Below are 25,419 nucleotides of genomic sequence, written 5' to 3' on the forward strand. Positions count from 1 at the left end.
TATTGTGGGGGGACTGATCTAGCGTCTTCTCTTAAGCATTACTTTCCACTGCAATTCTCTTTTGCAGGTTGAGTACCACTTAAGACGGCAACATGTGCCTGAGAAGGGCAGTTGTGTCATTAGTGACATCACCAGCACTATGCAGTACGAAAGATTCCATCAACGGTGTCTCCGGAAAATTTTATACATCACTTGGGAAGACAGGCGAACTAATGCCAGAATACTGGAAGAAGCAAAGATCACCAGTGTTGGAGCAATAATTCTTCAACATCAACTTCGTAGGACTGGTCATGTTGTGCAGATGCCTGATTGTCGTATTCCAAAGCAACTACTCTATTCCAAACTTAAAAATGGAAAGTGTAATGCTGGTGGTCAACAAAAGAGGTTTAAAGAGTGTCTCAAAGCAAATTTTTAAAAATGTAGTATAAACACCAACAATTGGAAACATTGGCCTGCGAGCGCTCCAGTTGGAGAACAGCCTTTACCAAAGGTGTCATGGGCTTTGAAGACACTCAAACTCAGGATGCAAGGGAAAAACGTGCTAAGAGGAAGGCACGCTTGGCAAATCCACACCGTGATAATCTCCCACCTGGAAACCTATGTCCCCAATGTAGAAGGACATGTGGATCCAGAATTGGCCTCCACAGTCACTTACAGACTCATTGTTAAAATTGTGTTTATGGAAGACAATCTTACTCAGCTACGAGTGATAGCCAAAGAAGAAAGTATGCAGTATGTACCCCCTCCCCGCTCTGCTGCCCCAGATGCTTATGTAGCCATATCCTAGAGAACACTCCAAAACACAACAAAATCTGGAAAGATAATCTTAATTTCCCAATATACCACACTTTCCCAATATATTGCGGATCTAGGGCTAGGCAAATTGCGGTTCCTCTGAAACAGAAGCTCTTTCTTAAGAGTCAATATCTGGGTCCCATGTACCAATTGGGCAAAGCTGTGCTTCTGCTGCCCTATAAAACGATCATTTAGAAAGCTTCTTAAGCAAAACACTATGGAATACAGCTTACTCATTGTCTTCTCTGGAGAAAAAAATGCTATGACCTATTAAGAGAGGAAAGGCATGTGTAGCCAATTTCTGCAATCACCCAACCTTGGAATGCCAGAAGTGTCTAGGGCAGCTTCCTTCAACCTGGTGCTTTTCCACATGTTGCTGGACTAGAACTCCCCTTATCCCTGACCACTGGTCATGCTGGCTAGTGGGAGTCCAACACATCTGGAGGGCACCAGATTTGTGTAAGCTGGAGAGAAGATGGGCAGACTATTCTCTTTCTTTTTAACAAGTTCCCCCAACTGAAGCCAAATATCTGCAAAGCGGTTCAGCGGGGCAAACGTAAAGTTAAGAATTAAAGAAGGGTAAAAGGATGCCTCTGAGCACATGCTCATCCCAGGAATTTGCTTTTGTCTCAGTTTTCTCACACAAAAACCCACTCCAAGTGTTCTTCATTTCAGCAGCCAAAGAGAGAGGCTTATAGTTGTTGCTACTGTTGAACCTTCACTGATTTACAAGTTACCCAGAGATCAAGTCACCTCTTGTCCATCCCTGGTGTAGAGCCCAGTATCTCAGAGTAGATCAGAGCAGGCTGAAATACCTGGCACATCTGGTTTGCATGGGTAGCAAGTGCCAAAGGTGCATTCCTGGCCCCAGCAATCAGAGAACAGCATCCAGGATAGGGACAGTCAGCCTAAGACATCTTGCTGCCCAAACAGCTATGCCAACACCATGACTTCCAAACGTTGCCCTCTGTCTCTTGGGAATATTTCAGAGTGCAACATCCTGTCTGAGGGCAAGGGGGTTGGATAAGGGGCACGCAACGTCCCAGTTCCATATAAACTACCCACAGTGGGCCATCTTGTAATCAGGGGTGCTGGGTATATGGGGCGCAAGGGGCTCCAGCCATCCAATATTTGGGGGCAGGGGTCTATGCCACCCCCAATATTTAGGAAGCCACCAAGTGGGGGCTGGGAAGAGGGAGGCAATCATTGCCTTCACTCGTCCCAGCTTCCGCCTGGCAGCCCAGGAACCCTGGAGCCGGGCAGCAGCTAGGGAGAGCAAAAGTGTAAAGAACGCCTTCCGCACATCTGTCAGGTGGTATCACGTGACGTGTCATGTGGCCGCACCCCCTCAATGTGGGGGAGCAAGTCGGTGCCCCTGCTTGCAGTTATTAATTTATTAAATCGCTCTCATGGGAGAGTGTTGTTTGTGAATAGAAGGCAAAGGAACACTAGTCCCCAAACATTGATGGTGTGTAAAGAGAGACGGGTGCCAACACCAACAAGCCTATATCGCATCCCAAATCTCTGGCTTGGCAGATGAGGGAAAATGCTCTGTGCCAATCCAAGCCTTTGGCATGGTTCCTCTCTTACAACCGTTACTATCGCCCATCATCAGAACAGGTGGTGATCTGAGCTCAGTTTCAGCCTATCCTCTATCAAGCTGGCCCTGCAGTAGGAGAAGACAGCCTTAAAGGAAGTGTGCATGTTGGACTACATGGAACTGATGGAAAGGGTTGGCAGAATCCGAAACCAGGGAGAGGAGATGGTGGAAGAAGATTGGGAAATTCAAAGTTTATATTTAGAAATTCTGTAAAATTAATGACGGTTAGAAAAATGGTGGAATGATATTATATGGATTTAGCAGAAATGTTACAAGAAGTTAAGTATATATAAGTATTTAGTCTTAAAGGGAAATACGTAAGGTTAAAAAATATGTTATATATAAGGTGACAGAAAATAGAGAAAGATGGAAAGGATTTGCTGAAACAATTAGTAGAACTGGAATACAGAAAGGGAGGTGTGAGAAGGTCGAGGAAACAAGGAAATGAAGGATAGAATACGGAAAAGGAGAGATATTTTTTAAATTGTTTTTGTTTTGCTTTATTTATATGTTTAGTTTAATGGGTTTAGGTTGGGTTTTAGATTGTTGGTACATTGTATGGCACTGTTGTGTTTTTCTTCTCTTTTGACTTCTTTATTTCTTGTCTTTTTTCCCTTTTTTTTCTTTCTTCTCCTCTTTTTTTGTAACTTTTAAAAGTAATAAATATTATTTAAAATAAAATAAAGGAAGTGTGCATGTGTGTGCATGCAGGTACACACTCTCTCTCCAACAGCCCAAACCACAGAGTGGTCGGTTGGCATCCGCCTGTCTTAGGATACCATGTATGCGTAACGCCTCGGGATGAAGAGATACAGGGCCTACTGTAGCTGCATTAGCAGCTCCCTGGGGCGCAAGCCTGGGCATTGTGTATGAAGGTCCCAGGCTGCCTAGATGACAAGACTCTCAGCCTCGCTGGTGTGGTCCAAAGGAAAGCAGAGCAATACGTTGAGCACCAGCTTGGCTGCAGGAGTTGCTGGAAGGAGGCACACGAGGCACCATCCAACCGCCTTAGGGAATCCAATACGGATTGGTGTAGGGTTTACTCCTTGGCCCTTTTTTCTCCCAAAGATGTCCCAGGAGACAGCAAGTATAGGTTTTTCCTCATGGCTTACTTCTGAAGCCTTTCTCAGAAATGAGGATAGCCACAAGGCCATGGAGGTTTAGGATCAGAGTTTTCCTTCTCCTAGAAGACCTACTGAGGCTCCAATATTTTGGCCACTTCATGAGAAGAGAAGACGCCCTGGAAAAGAGCCTGATGTTGGGAAAGATGGAGGGCACAAGGAGAAGGGGACGACAGAGGACGAGATGGGTGGACAGTGTTCTTGAAGCTACGAACATGAGTTTGACCAAACTGTGGGAGGCAGTGGAAGACAGGAGTGCTGGCATGCTCTGGTCCAGGGGGTCACGAAGAGTTGGACACGACCAAACGATAAGAAGACCTACCTTCCCAGGATGATGTGCCCCATCTGCCCCTCATTTCTCTCTTTGGCACATGCAGAAACCGCCTTCCTGAGCATTAGACCCATGATGGGTCTCATCAGCTCAATGCACCAGAGCCTGTCTTTGCATGCAGGGGATAGACAAGTCCCTAACTCATCTAACTCACTGAGGGTTTAACACCCATGGCTATGGTCACCTGGTTTGGCTGGCCAGTTGAAGCCATTTCCTGGGGAACGGCGCTGTCAGTTTCTAGGAGGCACAGCTGAGAACTGAATACAGGGTGGGGACCAAGGGCGGACAAAACTACTCCAGAAGGAGCATGATGTGTCCCCCACCAGAGATACTGCAGCTCCCCTAACACCCCACTGCATAGAATGGGATGCTAGGAACTGGGAGTCAGGAGCAGTTAATTATGGTGATCAGATTTTTTTCAATGAATCCAGGAACACTGAGTAGCAACAGGGAGTCAGTAGTGGGGATGGTGAGGCAAAAGACCCTGGGCCCAAGCACACATGCATATTGTATAAAGGTGCAAAGCCCTTATTTCGCACCCTGTGAAACATAAATGTGCAGAGATTTTTTTAAAAACTGGGCAATGGCTGCCCACCCGCAGCTCCTGAGCCTTCCCCAATCTGTCAGAACAAAGGGGGAAGGGGGCAGGAGATCAGGGGAGGCTTGGGAGTCATGGGCGGGCGGCCGTTGCCCAGGGTGCGAAAGAAGGGCTTTGCACCTTGCCCGGCAGAGAAACCATGCACCTTGCACCCCTCCTGGGCAATGGCCACCCGCCCGCAACTCCTGAGCCTCCCCCATCACTCAAAACAAAGGGGGAAGGGACCAGGAGATCTGTACCACCGGACGTCCCCGGTTCCCCTTCGGCAGTGGCGGCGGCAGTCAGCAGCCCGGAGCCAGCCAGAGCCAACTGCGCTACCAGGCTGGCTCTGGGCTGCTGCTGCCACGTTTCCTGGGGACAGATTTGCAAACCTGGGGACATCTGGTAGCCAGCCTGGTAACCCTAAGTTAAGTCAGCTGGGCACCCAAAGTTTAGTTACAGTGGTACCTCTGGCTGTGAACGGGATCCGTTCCGGGGCCCCGTTCACAACATGAGCAGAACGCAACCCACGTCTGCGCGTGGGCCCTGAGTGACTAAACTGCAAAAACTAAGCAGTGCCCTGGTCAAGTTTTGACGGATCATTTGGAAAAACCTGCAGCATCTCCCTTTGTGAACACAGCAGTTCTATTTCTCCTCTCCTCATCACCACATATACAACCATCCCCTCCCCTTCCCTCTGAACCCTCCCAAACTGAGGAACGTTGAAAAAAACCAAAAAGGAAACAAGGCTGCATTCTGCAAAGACTTCCACACCACATGGAATCCAATGAACATGCAGAAGGCATAAAATAACGGAGACACATAGCATACTGTATGCCTTTTCCACATGACTGCATGCCTTGACCCTCAGACAGGTAGGAGGAGCAGGGAGGGAAAACTCCCAGACAGAATAATAGAACACACAGCTTATTTTGGGTTCTGCAGTCTGGTGGTTCTCATAGCAAGCTAGGTCAAAATTTACAGTAGAAAAACACAGTCCATTGTGTTAGAGGAAGAGAAGGATCTGGGGTGGGGTGGGGGAAAAACCTTGGTGTACACACTACCTGCAGATCAGCAAGTAGAAGCAGTCTTGAGAGGCCAATTTGATAAAAAGGAGTTGACACACACATAGAAGGGGACTTGGAGGTCAAAAGCAAGCAGGAGTTCCAAGAGGTTATTGATAAGTATGTTGGCAGTGATACTTCTCCCTATCCCCTTATTTCTGGGGTGGGAAGAGATTTTGCTATAAACCAAGGAACCAGCGTGGTATATTGTGTTGGCCTCCAACCTCATGGAGGTCAAATCCAGCGGCACCGCTGCAAGTTTTCTGTTTTGGTATAGAGGGTTAATGGGGCAGGGTTTCCAAAGTAAGGAGAGAAGGAAGGAAGGAAGGAAGGAAGGAAGGAAGGAAGGAAGGAAGGAAGGAAGGAGAAGCAGCAGTGGGAGAATTGAGAGAAAGACAGATATATACTGTTAAAAATTAAAAGCAAGTCCATGTCCCATATTACGACTTCATGGTAAAAGACAGGTTCCAGCTATGGGATGCTGGAGACCAGAGGTGAAGTAGATGAAATGTTGAAAGAACAGAGGATACTACAGGAGCTCACAACAAGCCGTAGCTGTTGGTGGGTGGGGGTCCTCACTTGACCCCCCCCCCCCCGCTGCCTGTGCCACTGCTGCTTAGAGGGTGGAAGTAGAGGGGGAGAAGCAAGGTGGCAACGGGGTCAGTGGGGGCAAATGCATTGGCAAAGCCAACCTGGTGCTCCTGTTAGCGTGTTGCTACCAGAGGTCACCACCAACTCCCACGAGGAACTGGATGTATAGACCCTGTTCTGAAACAGGCAAGTGGCTTTTTGCGATAAAAGGGGGCTCGTTTAAAGATTTTTAGACCTCTTCACTTAAACCTTGAAATTGGAAGCAGAAGGCTTGGCATGTAACCAGAAGTGTTGCTCTTAACAGAATGCAGAATATAAAGAATTCAGGATTTCCAGTTCTGCTACAGACTCAGTGGCTAGAGCGTCTGCTTTGCATGTAGAAGATCTCAGGTTCAACCCTCGTTATCTCTCGGTAGGGCTGGAAAAGATTCCCTATCTAAAACACTGTTGCCCTAAAATGATGGAGCAATGGTCTGGTTTGAGTGTAAGTTGTGGTTGTGAGCTTGTGAAATGTTCCGAGAACTAGGGAGAGACGGACAGAACTATTTCTTTCAGTCTATTGTTGAACGTTTCAGTTACCACAGAATGGCAGTGGGCACCTTCACACTTGCCGTCTTAAAAAAACACTGTTTTTAATTTCTTGAAAGAACTGAGCACTGCTGAAACCAGGCCAGGCCACAAAACATGCCATGCTCTATTGGATTCTGACTTTGGTGTCAAAATCAGCACCAGATCTAAGGGGAGGTTTTGGTTTTTCTTCCTGAGAGTCTGAACCCCTAATCATTGTGACTCAAGAGGAGTGGGAGTCTTTGTTGGGGGGTGGGATATTCGCCCTTAGCAATTCATCTGAAGCAGACAAGAACTGATGCCCAATTAGGCAGGGATGGGGAACCTGTGGCCAGTAGCAGTGTTAGAAATTAGCCAGGCACATTTTGCGACTGTCACAGGTTCAATTGTGACCACATGGAAATCTCTGGTTGCCAGATTGGCAACTGACAACTCCATCCCACTGCCTCCTCCAGCTTTCTTAAGCAGGTAAGCAGAAGAGTATATTTATTGCATTTATATCCCATCTTTTTCTTCAAGGAGTACCTAGTTCCCCCTCTTCCTCAATTAATCCCCACAATGACCCTGTGAGGGAGGTTAAGAGGCTATGACTGGTCCATGGTCACCCAGTGAGTTTCATGACTGAGTGGGGATTTGAACCCTGATGTCTCAGTTAATAGTCCGACACTCTAACCACTAGACCACACTGGCTTCCTAGAGTTCTGCTATGGGGCAGCTATATGAATTCAGTAGGTAAATAAATATGGGGAAATAAAAATGCCACTTAGAGAAGAATCTGAAATATTTTCTTTGAAGCTTGAATTTGTTTTATTCTGGATTGTTTTACTTAATGTTTGAATGTATTGTAAACCATTTTTTAGATTTTTTTTCTTTGAAATATGAAGTGGTATAGAAATGAAATGAACAACAACAACAACAACAAATCCACTCCAAAAAAAGGGACCTAGACATTCTGTTGTGGTGACCGTAACCTAGGTTTAAGGTGCCATTTGGCAATTAGTTTATATACCTGAGTTCCTAACATTGGCCAGTAGTCAGTGACATTGTGGTCCAACAACATCAGGAGGGCTATGGGCTCTTTATCTGTGTATTGGGATCTGCCCACTCTTAACAACATGCCCTACCACACTGGCTTCATAGAACTCTAAAGTTGGAAGGGACCCCGAGGGTCATCTAGTCCAACTCCATGCAACGCAAGGGTCTTTTTGCCTAACGTAGGGCTAGAACCCACAACTCTAAGATCAAGAGTCTCATGCTCTACCAACTGAGATATCCCAGCAGGCTTGTTTACATCAAAGCCCTGTTTGCTCTCCACTATCTTACCTCCTTTCTGCAGCAGCTGCCATGTAAAGACAGTGTGTCGAGAGCAAGGGAAAACAGGAATTAAAAAGGCCCCAGCGAGGGCCAGTGTTGGCTCCTGGGTTGTCTGGAGGGCTAGCATTCAAACTGTGGCTTAGTCATAGACTTGAGCAAGTCCCCCTTTTAGCTTCAGGGGCCCAATGGCCAACCAATAAGAAGTTGACCTACATCAGGTGACTTGTTACAAGGAGAAACAAAGGGGTGTCTTCTGCCACCACCCATAAAATGGTACACATGTGAAATGCAGTTTAGCAAACACTTCTACCCAAGTCTACACATGTGCACACGAATACAGACTTCTGGCATGGTGCATTCTCATGCAAACCCACCATCCCAGCAAGGCTTATGGTCACATCCCATGAAAGCACACAATTCCACTGGCGACCTTTGGTTCCCCTGAGACACATGTGCAGGTACTCAAAGCCACATAGCCTCCTTCCTAGACACAAACACCATTCCTAGGGTGACCTCTACAAAAGCACAATGACATTCAACCCCCAAAGACCAACAGCTTTCGTCACGTAAGTGGCTACCTCTCAGAACCTACGCACAAGTCCCTGTGCAAAGTGCACACACTCTATTTCCAAGGCACAAATGCAAGAAAAGACACTGTCTGAAATTCACACCCAGTGAAACTGAGTAAGTTAATCAAGCCAGGGGAAGTGAACAGCTTCCATGCACACCAACATTCCTTGTGACCTCTACAAGCACACTTGACACGCAGTCCTGAAAATCCACAATTCTGCAGGGCAAGGCAGTATTTCTAAAAAGCTGCATAACCTGAAATAAACAAAACTGATACAGAGTCCCGCAAGCGCCTGCAGTTCCACAGACCCACACACTCACAAGGAGGCACCACCCCAAATCCCATGTTCCAGAAGCAGGGATGTTCTTCAGGTAGCTGACCATGCCCTGCTCCATTGAGCTGGTCCATGCGACACAAATAGACACAGGGCAGGAGACACATGATGTCAGGTCTCCCTTCCAAGGCTCACAAAATCAGAGCATCAGAGTCTACCAAGGCTGCACATCTCTCTAGCCACGGGGAGAACGGACAGTGCAGAAGTAGTGACAGCCCTAATGTTGACATTGTAGGCAGGCAGGAAGGACACAGGCCTCATCCAGTATCTCTTGGCAGACACAGTACTCCACGCTCCCGGGACTGGGCTGTTGCAAGCAGCACTCCCAACTAGTCATGCCCATTTCTGACCTTGTCAGGATGCACACTGCATTAGGACCCTTCCAGCATCCAGGCATTTCTCCTGCTACTCTTAGCAACATTATGCAGGCAACAAAGCTTTGGCTACCAGACGTCTCCCTTAAACCTGCCTCAGCCAGCCACCCCAGTTGCCCGTGTGGTGGTGGGGCATTAGATATTGTCCATCGCAAAGTTCTCTCCCCCACCCCACCCCCACAAAAACCACATACTTCCCCCAATTCCATCCCTCCACACCCACCCACCCCAGGTATATCCAGATTACCTGGTCCCACCAGCCAACCAGCCATGGTTTCGCACAGGTCTCACAGAAAAAATCCACTAAGGGCATCTTCCGTTCTCCGCCAGTGGGCGGCAGAGGCTCTCTGGGTTACCCACCGACGTGGTCTTCCCTCTTTCCAGGTGAGCGGCCGATCTGTGGTGCCCCCTTTCCTTGGTGTTGGTAGGAAAGGAAGGGGTTAATCCCACAGAGCTGTTCCTTCCATGAGCGGGTTGGGGCCTGGCATGGCTCTTGCTGGCCAACCCGCCCTGCACAAGGACCCTCACATCTCTGCTGCTCCTCACTGATGCCCCCACAAGGGGACTGTGGACCGGGGAGATGGGCAAAGCAGGCCAAAGCCTGAGAAAACCCCACCGTCTCTGGCTGTACTGCAGATGAGGAGGGAAATACCCACAGTGCAACGCTGCTGCTCCGGCTACGAGCAAAACACACCAGCCCCTCTCTTCGGTGCACGGGAGGGAGAGGCAAAGAAAAAAAAAAGTCCAGCCGCTCGTGAAGAAGAGAGGCTGAAGACGGCAGCAGGAGGAGTCACTGCAAAGAGGAACAGTCTCTTCCAGGTGGAGCCGGCTGGAGATTCCCAGCCACTTCTGGGTACCACATGGCAGCCACCCAGTTAACAAGGCAGGAGCTGCATTGGCAGGAGGCACGTCCTCATCATCTCCTCCCGGGTGCGAGGGCAGCGGTCACCACGGAGACGGTACCTCCTTGCACGGCTCAGCCTCAGCTGCATCCCCAGCTTGGCGTTTGTGTGCAAGTGTGTGCGCGCTCTTCTCTCACTGCAGCACTGGGTAGATGGGAAATGATGTCAGGTGGCGATGAGAGAGAGGCGGCGGCTGGGGGGGTGGGAGGGAGTGGAAGTGAAATGAGGGAAGAGGCGGGGAAGGGGGGAGGTGGTTACCGAAGGAGCACCTCAGAAAGAGCTGGCTAAACAAACCGGGCAAATGACCGACCAGCGAGGGGGAAGGGAGAGGAAGCTCCGGAGCTCTGGGTCTCGAAGGAGAAAAGCTTCTGAGGCTCTAGCCTCCCTTCCTTTGCAGCAGCAGCAACAGAGAACGCCTGGCTGGTTTGGCGGAAGACTTCACGGAAGGTGACCGGGTAACCCAGCTCTGCTGGTGGAGGAAACGAGGCAGAAAGGAACACACATGGACTCTCGGAGAGCTGCTTGGCTGCAGTTCCCAGACAGGGGCTGCAAACTGAACAGCAAGATGCTCCAGCTCGCAGTGGGATGGGCAGCAGGACTCTGCCCCCTCCCCGCCCAACGTCAGCAGGGGGCAAGGGGCCAGCCAGCTGCCGCCCGTGACCCACCATTCTGCTTTTTCATTCTGATCCGTAGCCACCTCAGTCTGACATTCATGGCTCGCAGCAGTTTTATCTCAAGCTTTGAGAAAGGTGAGGGACTTAAGAAAACTGCCCTGGTGGGGATGGGAGGGGGGGTGGAGGGAGGGGAAAGCTAAGAGTACTGGGTTCAGTCGCAGCAACAGCCTGTTTTATCAGTTTCTCCACTCTGTCATGTTTGCATTCGCACAACCGTCTAGATTTATTCTGGTTAAGTGTGTCAAAATCTCCTGACAACCAGGACTTCTAGCCTTCAATTGTCGCTGGCTTGGTTTTGCTTCCTATATATCTAGGCAGTGCAGCTGTCCCGGCATTTTTGTGTGTTTGGGAGGGAAGAAATTGCCACGGTATCCCAAGTGCATGAAACACTGTCCCTCCCTTGCAAACACACCTGGGAAAGTGAAGCTGCTGCAGGACCAGGAGACTGCCTGAAGGGCTATTATGGGATAGAAGAAATACCTGCAGGGGCAAATGTGTTATTGCTCCCCGCTTGCATGCACATATCCCAAGAGCACCCCCCACCCCCAATACTAGCGGCGGGCATTCTAATTTTTCTGTTCATACACCTGAGCTATGTTTGAGTGCCTTTGCTTTCAGCGTTAGGCCTGCTGCTACCCACAACTCGAGGGCACCCTGCCCTTGGGGCTCCACGTTCCAGACGTGGCAACATAAAAAAACCACAGAGGCAGGACAAGAGGCCCTTCAGAGGGACGGTCTGCTCTTCCTTCTCGCTGATGGAGCAGGACAATCTGAGCACAAGGATGGGAAGGCCCCAACTCAGCCTACACAGAGCCGCTGCCATGCGCCATGAATACAAAACACGATTGCATACACCCACTGCCATACAGTGGGAAGAAGGTACACTTTAACTAGGAGCGGCAAACCTGCTCCCCTTTCAGAAAAGGCTGGTTGAAACGTTACCCTGTCCTCAACAGCCCCTTTGCTAGCTCTCTCCTTTGCTCTTTTCAGGGGGAAACAACCTCTTATAAGGTATCCAGAGCTTTAGGTGAGCAGGCTGTGACCCATTTTCAACATAAACCTACCAGCTAGAATAAATGCTGGTTCACTTAAGCACAGGCATACATCTCTCTGCGGAATGATGACACGGAACCTACAGAGGTTTACTTCCTGAAACATGGCCATTCCAAACATTTTTGCTGCCCCAAGCAATTGCACCGTGGTCTACACGAGGGGCACCTATAATTCGCTGCAATTTCACAAAAAGAATGCTGGGAAATAACTCTCAGATCAGGGGGGCTGTGAATTGGCACCGCCTGTGCACCACTGTGAGGGATTCTTGGAGCTCACGCCTGAAAAACTCCTCGCACAAGCTACACTGAAACAAATGGGAGCTGTGATGGGGAACTTTCCAAAGAGTTGTGACCCATGCCTAGATGGACATAAGGAGGAGCATTGCCTGAGCAAAGATGACACTTCAAATGTCAGGCTGGGATGATTACTTGCAAGTAATAATAATACTTCACATTTATAGTGCATTTTTGAAATGTTCGAAGGTTTTGTCACGCATCGTCTCTCAGTTGTTCTTGCAACAGTCATATTAAGTTAGGTTACCATTATTATCAACAAACTGGAGCCTGAGGCTGAGAAATAGTGGCTCACAGGGCGGTACCCTGACTTGCCACATTAAGCAGTAAGATTGCCAGAGTCCTCTTAATCAGAGAAGCCTATAAGACAGGCCCGTCCAACTCACAAGAGACTGCGATCTGCTCCCAGTGTACAAAAACTGGCAGTGATCTATCAGTTGTCATTGAGGATTGACCAGAATTGTTGAGCTTTTTGGGGGGAGAGCAAAGTTGTTGTGCTTTTCTTAAGGGAGAATGACATGCTTCGCTTATCTCACACTCCGCAAATAACAAATGCACGCAGTGCTAAAGTCGATCAATGTATTCCACATTGCAACGAGAAAACAACAAACTCCAGCCACTAGACGCGATGGAGGGACAGAGCGAGGGGGCGGAAAAAATTAATTCAGAAGTTATTCTAAGCTCACGATCGATAAGGATCCTGCAATCTACCTGGATCATGAGGGGATCTACCTGTCGATCGCAGTCGACCAATTGAACATGTCTGCTATAAGATGAGCCCTACTGGATCAAGCCAAATGCCCATCTAGTCTAGCCTACAAACAGGACATGAGTGCACTGCCGCTCTCTCGTTAAGAATACAAGAAGCTGCTGGATTTAGTTCAGCATCCTCTCTCACAGTAGCTGGCCAGATCAGAAGCCTGCAGGCAGGACTTCCACTCTTCCCACTTGTGATGGTTAGCAGCTGGTATTCAGAGTCAGCTGAGGGAGCTCTAGTCTGCAGTTCCGAGACTGGAATTTTTCCTCCCAAGAAGATTCTAGCAGGCACCTTCTGTGTCAACCTATTTAACTTCTAACTTTAAAACAAAACAAAGCAACAGCAACAACAACAACACCACAAATGCTCCTCTAGCTCCTTCTCTTACGAAAGCAGCAGCATTGCTGGAAAGCTGAAATTCTGTGTCAGGCAGCCAGCTGGAGACCCTCCTCCCTTAGTCTGGCCAGTGGCAACTCTTCAGAAGTCCATGCTGAAGCCTGCTGCACACTAGAGTAAACTGTGGACTCTTGGGCCAAACCAGACCTGACTCAAGTGATCTGCTACTAGGATCACATAAGGTTTTCATTTTGCTAATTACTGCATGACTGCACACTTCAGTCCCAGGGCAACAGTCTGAAGGCACATGAGATCACCAACTTGAAGAACCTCACCAGGCCTTGGTCCAGTCATTGCTTGGATGAGGGGCTCCATGAGGGAAGAAGGTATGAATGAATGAGGCTGCTCTGAAGATGGGAAATTGGTGATACAGGAGAGGGTTTTAACGCTAATCCCCAATGCTATAACACCCCCCCACACATATATTAAGGAGCTAGCAGATCCAGTGGGGTTGGGGACAGAAACATAGATATATGCTGTTCTTGTGTCCCCCATCGCTCACACCCCACATGCATTCGGCATCCGGTTCGGCCCTTTTCGCAATTAATTCCAGATTGTTCAATTGCAAACACAAACTTCTTAAGACAGGGAGTGGCAAAGAGAAAGGGAGTGGGGCCTTGGGGAGAACGGACCTTTGGGAATATATAAAAGGCGCATGACATAGTGGATTTGCTGTAACTAAACAGGTGGGTTTGGTCAATGCTTGGATGAGAGACTCCCTGGGAATTCTGTGTACATAATCCGGAGTTTCACAAAAGACAATACGAGATGTAGATAAAAGGGAGAGTACACCAACTGCAGCGGGGATTCTCAGGCCAATTATCTCGAAACATAAAGCAAACACACAACTAAACACACACACACCAGACTATGAGCTCATTCATCTGGATTAATCCATTTGTATCTAGGAACAGCCACATTTCTCCTGTAGGATGTATCCTGCAAAGCAGCACCTGTCCATTTCTCAGCGAAGCAGCTCTCCACTTTGCATTTCCCTGCCCTGCAAGTCCCCTTAGCTCTCCCCCAAGTGAGAGTCTCCCGGCCACGAGACACTTCACAAACCACTTCGATGTAGCGCTTCGCAACAGTCTTTAAAACCACATCTGCCCTACTCAGCGAAAACTCAAGCAGCAGGAGCAGCATAATAGTTCTTGTGGCCCAGAAAACAAAGAACTAAGCCATGCACAAACCAGAGGCAGAAACCTTTTTGCATGTCAACAGTTGCTAATGTATGATTCCATCTCTCTCCATCCATAGCTACAGCTTTATCATTAATACACTGCCCTGTACAGTACAGATATGAACATCTTAATAAATAAGACTGAAATTTATTGCATTGCAGTTTAAGGACCAAGACAGGTAGGGGTGTTTGTGTGTTTGCTACGTATGTCTGATTTGGCCTGCAGAATACAATAATTAGGACTTGCCGATCAGAAGGTTGGCGGTTCGAATCCTCGTGACAGGGTGAGCTCCCATTGCTCGGTCCCTGCTCCTGACAACCTAGGAGTTTGAAAGCACATCAAAGTGCAAGTAGATAAATAGGTACCGCTCTGGCAGGAAGGTAAACGGTGTTTCCATGCGCTGCTCTGGTTCACCAGAAGTGGCTTAGTCATGCTGGCCACATGACCCGGAAGCTGTACGCCGGCTCCCTAGGCCAATAAAGCGAGATGAGCACCACAACCCCAGAGTCGGTCACGAGTGGACCTAATGGTCAGGGGTCCCTTTACCTTTACCTATCTCATAGTCCTCAAAGAAATTTCTGGAGGGGGCTTTGCTGGGACAGACCTGCTCTTAATCTGCCCCCAGGCAGTATGAATTGTGCTCAACTAGATCAACTGCGGCTGCCAATTTGACCCAAGAGTTTTGTCTGTTTTGTTCCCAAATGCAATCCCATAAAGATGCAAGGCTGAGAGTATGCAGATCCTGGCCCCCAGGGCAGCCAGGCCCCTAAAGTGTTGCAGCAACCAAAAGCAACAGGGGAAAAAGGCATCCCTTGCACCACTATTGTGCAAGGGGGCACGGCTGACCAATGGAAACACAGAACAAGGGCACTCCACGCTGCAGCAAAGGGAGGTGCTGGCACCATTCTGGAAACCAGGGTGACAGCCATAGAACAGGCCAAGCAAGCTCTGAGCCCTACCTTGTTGGATGCCATCTCACTAACAGAGCGGTACGTCTGAATGGTCTCCAGCTGGTCAAGGCACCAGTCTAGCTCTTCCAAGGTCTCTTTGGCCATCTGCTGGTATGTTTCTTCTGCAAGCGAAGTGGGGTAGGAAAACAGCCAGTCAGGTTTAAGTGATGGAGAAGCATGAAGTTCACCCTTGGCCAGCTCTGTTCCTCTTGCCTCACCTGCAGACAGCTTAGGAAACACGTTGCCAAGGGATATTGAGGGCAGGCATAGGATATTGGGATATTCAGGGCAAGCAGCACAGTCCCAGAGAGGTTTTCTTCTTATTATATTATTTTAAATAGCCCCAAAGGTCTTAAAACCTATGACCTGCCAGTCATCTATCGGAGCTCACCAGGGGCCTGACAGATTTCCTGTTTTCACTGCCTGCCTGGGACTGCAGAAAATGGGGCTGGGGTGGGGTTGCAAAGAACGAAGCAGGCAGCAGCAGTGGGTCACAACTGGCATAGGTGTGGTTTAAAGAAAAGGGGACCTGTGGAACTCAAGTCGTGTGGTTGTGATGGGAAAAAGAAGCGACAAAGGAACCATTTCAAGAAAACCATGCTTCCCATTCCACCCACTTTACCATGCTCCCAAAGAGATGTGAAGCTTAGCGGAAGTATAAGTATGCACAAGACCACCTAAGTGATGTTATGAATGAGCTAATTTACTTAGGAACCAGGGCTGAAGGAAAGGGGGGAACAGGTAGATGAGCCACATACATACAAGGCAGGAACATAAAGCTGGGCATATGGTTTTGGACATCTAGGAGGGAATCACACCATGCTGTGAAGTTCAAGAGGCTGACTGCAGTTCCTTCTGCTACCAGGTAGCAGAAGTGGAAGCTCCAGAAACTTGAGGGAAACACCCCAAATGCACAGTCAATTATAAATGAAACCCTGGATGGTGTTAAAAACCCATCTGATGTTGGCCAAATGGTGGCACACAGATTGCAAGATGAATTTCTGGCCAAAAGCACAGAGAACCAGTCAATTATCCTGCTAACATTGATGGGGCAGGGGTTGAAGCTGAGAGAAGGACTCTCCTTAAGCCACCAACCAGCGAGTTCATGGCCAGGCTAATGCAGTCTTGGCCATTAGATGCTACACTCGTTCTTTTGCAGTCAGCCTTTCTTGCCATTCCAAGTATTCTGCTGTTTAGCCCACACCACAGCTGGAGGAATTAGGGGGATAAGTGCCGGGGTAATGGGTTATTGTAGCTTTAGATAACATGGCTTTGCCAAGAATATGCTCTTTGATTTAGCAATGTAGGAGTGCTGGGGTCTTCTTACAGCTCAGAACCCAAGCAGGAATGCCAGGTGTTGCAACTTTTTATAGAGGAAGACAAGTCAGGCTGATCATTCCCTTTGGGGCCAAGGAGGAAGCTGATGCTCAAGAGGTCAGGGATGACTGATGGATCTGAAGCATCAGGAACAAGCACCTGAGGGTGGCAGCTTTTGCAGCCATGTGGCACAGGGCTGCTTTTCCTTTTCCTTTCAAGGGTTGCATTGCACTCAGGGAAATTCTGGCCAACCCAAGATTTTCTGGCACTTGTGGCAAAAATTTCAAAGGGTTCCCTCCTTCTCAACTAATTAACACAGGACACAGGTACTTTGGGAGCTCTCCTGAACAAGCGCCACTGAATTAAGAGGAGCTGTGCTTTTGTGAATTTCAAAGCCATGCAGAGCAGATTCCTGGTGGGAAATGCTCCATGGCTCCCATCTGCACAGAGATAGATGCATGAGTTGGCCACCTCATTGTGCCTCATAGTAAAGCTCACATCTGCACAGAGTGCTCCAATTACCTGTTTCCGCCCGGAGACAAAGCCCCCTTTACTGAATGTGGACCTTTGAGGGGTGATTTATATGATACATCATGCACGCTGCAGATCTTGGAGAGGATTCATGGATCCCAAACCTTGATGCCAGGCCTATGAGGCTGACTCTGTGTTTGTTCCCTTGTTTACTCCTCCAGAACCAGAACCCTCTTAGTACTGAACACTAGGCATCCCATTACCTGAGAGCGTGGCTCTGCAAACAGTTGGCTGGCTGCCCATGGGAGACCTCCTAAGGGGGACAGAAGAGAGAAAAGATAGATGATCAGACTCAACCACCACCCTTTCTGGCACGTGTCCCCCCACTCCCCCCCCCCCCTGCACGTTTGCAGGCAGCAAATGAACTTGGGAGATACTGTAGGACTCAAATTCCACTCCATCCCACTGAGATGGAAATGTGAGTGGTTTTAAGTGGGGATGCGAAGGGAGCAGCAACCTGATCTCAGTTGATCTCTGAGGGACAAGACCTCCTACCTCTTTAGTTTAACTGCATGCCTGCTAGGAGGAAGATACAGCTTAGCCTGCTGTACCAGGAGAATAACTGAAGAATCAATTGCCATAAAAGTGACTACAAATACATTGGTAACGTTGGTGTTCCTTTAGTAGCTGGGCAGATGGTTATGTGCTTAGTGTTATTGGTTTGCATGCATTGTGCATGTCTGAATGAGGCTAGCTTTCATTCTTGCTTTACACTCTATGACTCTGGACTTTGCCTCTGGCATTAATTAAATCCCTACAGTAGTTCTGGGAGGAAGGGAGGAGAGGCAGGCAAGGGAAAAGAAATACAAACAGAGACTTATGTGGAATTACAACATCTGCTTAGGCTCCAGCTCTTAAGGAACACAAGGGCATCAACTACAAGGGCTGGACTGGGGCACCAAGAAGGTATACCCCACCGCAAAATAAAAGTTGAGTTCCTGGGGGTGCAGGCAATTCAGAGTTAAAAACTCCAGGAAAATCCAGAAGCTGATTTAACACCAAACCAGACCTGGTGGGAAGCAGTTCTCACCTCCTCCCAAACTTTGCTGTCCCAGCTCTTCCAGGGGAACACAGCCTCTGAATCTGGAGATTTCATTTAAAATATTTTAACTTGCCCTTTATCAATGCATAATCTCAGTGCAGGGTACAGTCAGCTGTAATGTTTGGATGCAACACAGCGTTTCCCTCTTTTTCAGTAGTCCCTCCACAAGGGGTCTGAGCAAACTAGGCGCAGTCTTTGGAAGTAGGTTGGTGGTGGAAGGGAAAAGATCCAGCTGAGCACAGGAAGTGCCATCTGGCCTGATGCACCAAACGAGAACTAAAATTGCAAAAGAGTCACATTTAGGTGTTTCTTGAACACCCCATAACTGGCACACACTTACTTGTTGGATGTTGGCGTAGGAACATTTGCCAGGATGGAGAAATTATTACGTACGCTCCTCAAGCTTGCCAGGACCTATAGGAAGCCAATGGGCAGAGAGCGTTAGGGCTATGAAGCTGCTCTGTGCAGCCAATAGAAGACCCCAGAACAACAAGGGGGTGGGATGAAGAACAAAACTGAGGCTGACTCTCACCAGGAAGTACCAGAGGCTAAAAATGTGGGTTGGTAGGGAAGTGCTTTCTGTATCCAAACAGAAAGATGCATGTCTCCTCGTACCGAGAAGTGTGGCAAAAGGATTTCTTCAAATTATGAAGAACTCTATTTTAAACTATTTGGACCACAGATAAGTGAATATGACAAGGAGCAAAGAAAACTTGGTCTTGCTGCTTTATTTCCTATTCCTCATCTCCATAGGTGGACCAGAGGGAGATACAAAATTGAGAGAGTAGCATTATTATTATTATCCGCTACCCCAGCCCCAGTGTCTGGTTTGATTTGGTCTCTGTTGAAGAGATGAGGGCTTAAACATCTGCACGCAGCAAGTAGGGCACACAATATTAGGCTGTGTATTTGCAACTCAGTATTTTGGCATGTTTAAAAGCTTTCAGAAGTAGGTAAAATAAAATTTACATCCTGCCCCACTTACACCACGAAGTCATATTCTTTGCTTCTGTATTTGTGCAGGAAAGAAAATATATGCTAATCTCAGTGTTTTTTTTTTTGAGGGTACTCAACGGTATGCAGTACCGGAACCCTTTCTCCACCAAATGTTTAAAGTGTGACCTTACTGTAAAAACTTCATGGTGAATACCAGCACCTTTTTTTCTTAAAAAAGAAGAAGCACTGCTAATCACTGTAACAATAAAGTATTGGATGTTCTTACACTTTAAGGAAAATAACAAAGCTCAATGAAATACAAACTACGAATCAGCATGCAAGAATCTGAATTCACTGAATTCAGCTGAATGTTAAACAAACAAGAAAAAAGGGGGGGGCGAAAAAGATATTGTTGAGCATCACCCCTCCCTGCTTTATTTTTGTTTTGTTTTTGCTTAACCTTCAGCCTGAAAAAATAAAGCTTCAAAGCTTAAGCTATTTTTTTTTATTTGAGGAGCCTAAAGAAGGTATTGTGGCAGGAATTTCTCAGAGCACACAACTGTGACAAGCCGACTTTTCTCACCTAAGTACGCACAGGGACCTGGGACATACCTGGGCAAATGGTGTCACTATCAGGTCTTCAGTATGTCTGTGAAGGATAAAAAACAACACGAATACAGATGACTTGTGGGGAAGGGATGACAGAGCACAGCAAAACTCAAACCCCACACTCCAAAACTCTCCCTGGCAGAAGGCTTAGGTAATGTATAGTAAATGAAATTTCAAGCCTGAGGGATCTTTTTGCTGAGTAGAGGAAGCCATGTACTTTTAATGAAGATGGAGCAAAAGGCTTATTAATGAGATTCCAAGCTATATTCTGGACATTACTACCAGCCCATCACCATTTTAGAAAACTGGGTAGTTTAAAACTTGGCTGCTCTTCTTTCTTTCATCCTACCTGCCACAAACCCTGCACAGGCATGAAGATAGGATTTGTTTGCACTATCTTCAGGTCAGCAGTTAAGTCATTACCCTGGAGGTGAAGGACAGGAGGACCCTGCACTGCAACAGGCAAATCTTCCATCTAACAAAGGGCCCTTTACTGTTCAACATGTCTGGGAGCTTTCAGGCCTTCTGCTGCAAAGGTACCCGCTTGCGCTCAGGCCTGTGACAACTTGGAACCTACAGGGTCAGGCTACTGGGCTACCTAGCTCAGCAAGACAAGGGACACCCCCAGGCCTGCCTGGAGACCCTGCTGCTAACTGTGCTGCTGCCACACTGGGTTACGAGCAGGAAGACAAGAAGCTGCCTTCGATCTATCTGTTCAGTACAGTCTACACTGACTGGTAGTGGCTCTCCAAGGTTTCCGATTAGGTAAACCCTACCTGAAGATGCCAAGAGACTGAGCCTGGGTCTGTATGCATGCAAAGCATGGGCTCTGTCACTAAGCCACAGCCCCTCTTCAGTTTGTCTCTTTAGGGTGAGAATATGCTTGCTCTTGGGCGCGCAGCCCTTCCAAGAACGGAGGAGAACTCACGCTTCACTGGCGATGGACGAGTTGCGTGACATGGTCTTTGGAGACATGTCATAGTCGCTGTCCGAGCGGTACAGGAAGGACTCACGCCTCTGGCTCTGCGGAAAGCTGGGGTGAAGCACCAGACCTGGGCTGGCCTGGGGATCCAGTGGGCTGCGCCCAGGTGACGGGCCATTCTCCACCTCGAAACTGCAGGAGGAGAAAAGGAAATATATCAAGGAAGAACGGAAAATGGTTTGCTTGATACGCAAATATGCAAAAGACACACAATCTCCCACAGCTGGCAAAGGGAGATCTCTGCTATTGTAAGGTGGAAAAAAATTCCAGACTTGTTTAGAAATTTTTAATTAAATTTTCTGTTTTACAATTTTAAATACTCATTTTTACATCCTTAAAATACCAATGGCTTCCCTTCTTCTATTTTCATGGTTCATTTTACATATCACAAATCCCTGCATATTTTACAGAAACTATACCATTCATTATTACATCCATCATAACTTATTTACACTGTTGAATTTATCTTAATGCTGCCAGTGTTTTTAGCCGTACACATATATTCAATAAATGTTTTCCAGTCTTCTCTAAACGTATGTTCTTCTTGTTCTCTTATTCTATATGCTAAGTCTGCAAGCTGCGCATATTCTGTCGACTTAAGTTGCCACTCTTCTTTGGCTGGGACCTCGCTTGCTTTCCATTTTGGGGCTATGGAATTTCCAGACTTGGCTGTGCCCAGATGCTCTGCTCAGTCTGCCTTCTGTCCACCGAGCAAGATCAGCCTGAGCCTTTTGGGCAGTGGTGTCTGTTTTAAAGAAGTGCCTCCCCACCAAGCAGCTTCACAGCAAGGCTGCAAGTAGGGCTGGGTGATTCAGTGGGCATTTAAAGAGGAGTCTGTCAAACTCTCACATTCTGAAACAAAATGAGAACCAAAACTCAGCTACCTTTCGAAAGTCGCACTTATCCAAACTTTGCAATGCAACTCCAACAAAAGTGCATGCAAAAATCAGGAGAAGTTCATACAAAAATGCTAAAGAATTTTTATGAGGGTTTTTTTTTTTTTAAAAAAAGCAAATTTCTGCAGAAATGTGGAGAAGTGAATTTAAGATTTGAAAAATGAGACTGACACGTCCTTCCATCTGTAGCTGCAAGACTATGCAACACTCAGGATGGGCTGATGCATAGCATCTGACTGTTAACACTTTTAAAGACTGGTTTCATTTGGACATGGCTGTTTTGCCATTTATATGGCAATTGTTTCATATCTATAAATATGCTTTTTTATGTATCTTGTAAGCCTCCTTGGGTAAATTCCACTGGAAGAGCAGGCCATGCCCAAATGCTATATGTAAGCAAGTCAGATACAAGCTTGACAGCCTTCTAGAGCAAGCCAAACTTGCAGTGAGTTCGCTACAAAGGTGAAAACAGTTGCATTCCTCATTTCCCTCTCTTGGCAACTTTGTTCATCTAATGGAGTGACAGGGGTGTAGCCCATTTTTTTTGGGGGGGGGGGGACAGGACTTTTTTGGGGGGGAGGGGGACAGGACTTTTTTGGGGGAGGGGGGAAGAATCTAACTATCTGTGATGTGATTTGTCAGTTAGTTAAGTATTTTTATTTATTTACTTGATGGGGGGGGGGGAAATTGCCCGCCCCCGGCTACACCCATGTGGAATGAGTAAGCAGTTGACTGTCACAGACTGTGCCACAATGTCAGCCTAGTTTTAGATCCTTAGAATCTTTACTTACTTACTTACTTTTTAATAAAAATTAAAAAGCAAGCTGCTGGCCCTCAGTGGAAATATACTTTTCAAAGCAAGCAGGCCATTGCTTCCGAGTCACATATACAATGGCTTCCATTTCCCATATGGCCACCTCCTTCCCATGTCACCTCTATCTGCACTGCCCTACCCTGCCTCTCTCACTATCACATAAAGCTTAGTTTTGCCCCAAACCTTACTCTGCGAAACCTCAAATACCGGGTTTGGAACAGAAGCCGAGCATGCCTCTACAAGAGTAAGACCTGCACCAGTTTTTTTGACTCGCTTTCCTCGCTTTGAGGCTACTGAATTTTAGACTTCTCAGTACAGGACTCTGAGTTCCTTGATGAAAAACTGGGCCTTTCAGCCAACACACAGCATAAACAAGTACAGCTTTGACGGATTGTCTCTCTTCCTTCCTCATTTCTTAATCACTGCTCATATCTCCCCCTAGTGGTCAGTATACCAGTTTTCTACATGTACTTGAGCTACTAAATCTACTACAATTCAGTTTAGACCAGGGTTTCCGAAACTTGGGTCTCCAGCTGATTTTGGACTACAACTCCCATCATCCCCAGCTAGCAGGGCCAGTGGTCAGGAATGATGGGAACTGTAGTCCAAAAACAGCTGGGGACCCAAGTTTGGGAAACTCTGGTTTGGACTGTCTCCCCCTTAAGTGACTGGAGATGTTTGTATTAGCAAATAACTGTGCAGAGGTTAAACAGTACCCTCATCCTGCCCAGTGCGAGAAACCCATGTGACTTGAAAGCTGTTGTGGAATGACCATGGCCAGGCCACAATGCAAAAATGCCACCTGCAGCCACAGCAGGAACCTTTGGCCTCCAGATGTTGCTGAGCTACAACTCCCATCGTTCCTGATCACTGGCCATGCTTGCTGGGGCTGATGGGAGCTGCAGTCCAGCAACATCTGGAGGGCCAAACAAGTTTGCTAATGCCTCTTGATCCCAACCTGTAGCCCTCTCAAAAACTAAGAACTTCCTCTCATCAATTCTGATCCACCAATTTCTTGATACCCAAGCTTTCCAAGGTCCTTCGATCACTGCTGCTCCTTCTGGCATACCATTACACAGGTCTATTGCCCTCCCTGCCCTCCCAGTCTGAGTTGGTCAACCCACCAACAGACATGAGATACTGGCCTGGTTCACGTGTCACACGAAAGCAAACCATGGCTTAGCTCAGTGCAGCAGGAGAATGGCCAGAGAGGAAAGCACAAAACAACCATAACACACATACCGAACAAGTGCAAAATCATTGCCCAGTGGAGTTCCCCCTGCCAACCGTGGCACAGATAACTCACAGCCTAACTAACCTTCGGATGGATACATGGAGGCTGGGCAGAGCCATGATGTGGTGGTTGCGCAGTTTATGGTGCATGCCATGTGGACACAGGTCGCCCTCCCTGTTGCTGGGGAGGAGGAGGTCTGGGTTTCCTGCTGTCCCGACCCAGATACCTGCAGGAGTCAAGCAGCCTCTTTCCCTCGTCCCGCCCAGAGTCGTTTCAGAGGATGTTGGTGCAATCAAGTTGAGAAATGCAGCCCAGAGTAGTAAGGGGCTGACTCACCACTCTGCAACCGAGACGGGGGCATGAGGAGGCAGGGCTGGCAGGGTCTCCCCCAGCACAACCAAAGAGAAGCTAGAAGTTCAAGAGGGGACAGAGCAGGTCCATCAGACCCTCCCAGAAGGAAAGGGGCTGGAGTTCCTCTTTATTGTGCTTCCAGCCTGTTTTGGTTTTGGTTAAAGATGAGAGAACAGCTCTTCCGGTAGGTACACACAAACACACACGCACACGCAACACACATACACATACAGCGAGAGAGAGAAGTCTCTGCAACTGGATATCCATTACCGAGGCAAAGGAAATGTGAACTCCCCCTGAAATTCACTGCTCGCTTGACCGCAGTGCCTTATTTCAACACATGCAAATTCAGAAAGGTCCTAGGAAATGGAAGAAAACAAAGAAAGCCAAAAAAATAAAGAGCCCGGTCAGGCTGCAGCGGGTGGGGGAGGGTGTTTCAGATCCATCAAGTGGTAAGCTTACTTTAAAATACAGTAGTTCCTCCTTCTGCTATGGACAGTGCACAAGACAAATTTGATAGGTGCACGTCAGTAACAGAAGAACTCACATCCAAAGGAAAGGGAGAATGAACAGCAACAACATGCTCAATCCTTGCGGGTACAGATAGGTAGCCGTGTTGGTCTGCCATAGTCAAAACAAAAAAAATCTTTAAGGTGCTACTGGAAGGAATCCTTGCGGGGTTTACCGTTGCATTATTCTTACACGGTGAATCTATTCAGCTTGCTCATGGTCAGAATTCGCTGTCCCACATTTGAGACCTTGGCTCAGTCAATCTCAGCTTTGCCTATCTTTCACGCAGATCTTTATTAAGAGGATAAAAACAAGAAAAAGAGGTGCACATTCTGCGCTGTGGTCACTGAAGGAAGGTAAGAACACAAGAATTATATCTTATGAATTGTCTTATGAACTCATTTAACAGGATGTTATAGCCAATGTTCATCTCTTATTGTTAACTCTTCTTTATTTTTATTTTTACTTTTATTTTCTTTATCTTTTTCCTTTTATATTTTTGTGTTTAATTTTGCTGTAATTATTTGTAATGTATATGTAAGACAATATTTTAAATCAATAAAGATGAATTAAAAAATCGGAGGGGGGGGGAGAATTCGTTTGTTGCATATTGTATTGTCGCAACATTCTAATTTGTAAGCCACATTGTGAGGGTGGACCTTAAAAGGTAGGGTGGGGGAATAGCCCAAATATAATTATTACAATAAAAATAATAGCATATGGTACCAACATCTGAACATAGAATCGTTGGA

At 47.4% G+C, this 25,419-nt stretch overlaps 1 protein-coding gene across 7 annotated transcripts in view; it reads right to left on the reverse strand.

The window, feature by feature from the left end:
- The window catches only part of PDE4A (phosphodiesterase 4A), a 397,337-nt gene that overhangs the window by 44,194 nt on the left and 327,724 nt on the right, over positions 1–25,419 (reverse strand). For 5 of the 7 annotated variants that reach the window (XM_083718847.1, XM_083718845.1, XM_083718846.1 and 2 more), the window contains 5 exons: positions 20,809–20,994; positions 19,884–19,920; positions 18,676–18,749; positions 17,497–17,546; positions 15,455–15,567 (listed from right to left, as the gene is read on the reverse strand). In XM_083718847.1, the coding sequence (XP_083574973.1) occupies positions 15,455–15,567; positions 17,497–17,546; positions 18,676–18,749; positions 19,884–19,920; positions 20,809–20,994 (460 nt within the window). Of the gene's footprint in view, positions 1–9,486; positions 10,288–15,454; positions 15,568–17,496; positions 17,547–18,675; positions 18,750–19,883; positions 19,921–20,808; positions 20,995–23,890; positions 23,941–25,419 lie in introns of those variants that run through there. The other 2 variants (XM_083718849.1, XM_083718851.1) reach the window with 2 other exon arrangements.

This window comes from Podarcis gaigeae (assembly GCF_964106915.1).
Source record: "Podarcis gaigeae genome assembly, chromosome: 17".
NCBI classification, from domain to species: Eukaryota; Metazoa; Chordata; class Lepidosauria; order Squamata; family Lacertidae; genus Podarcis; species Podarcis gaigeae.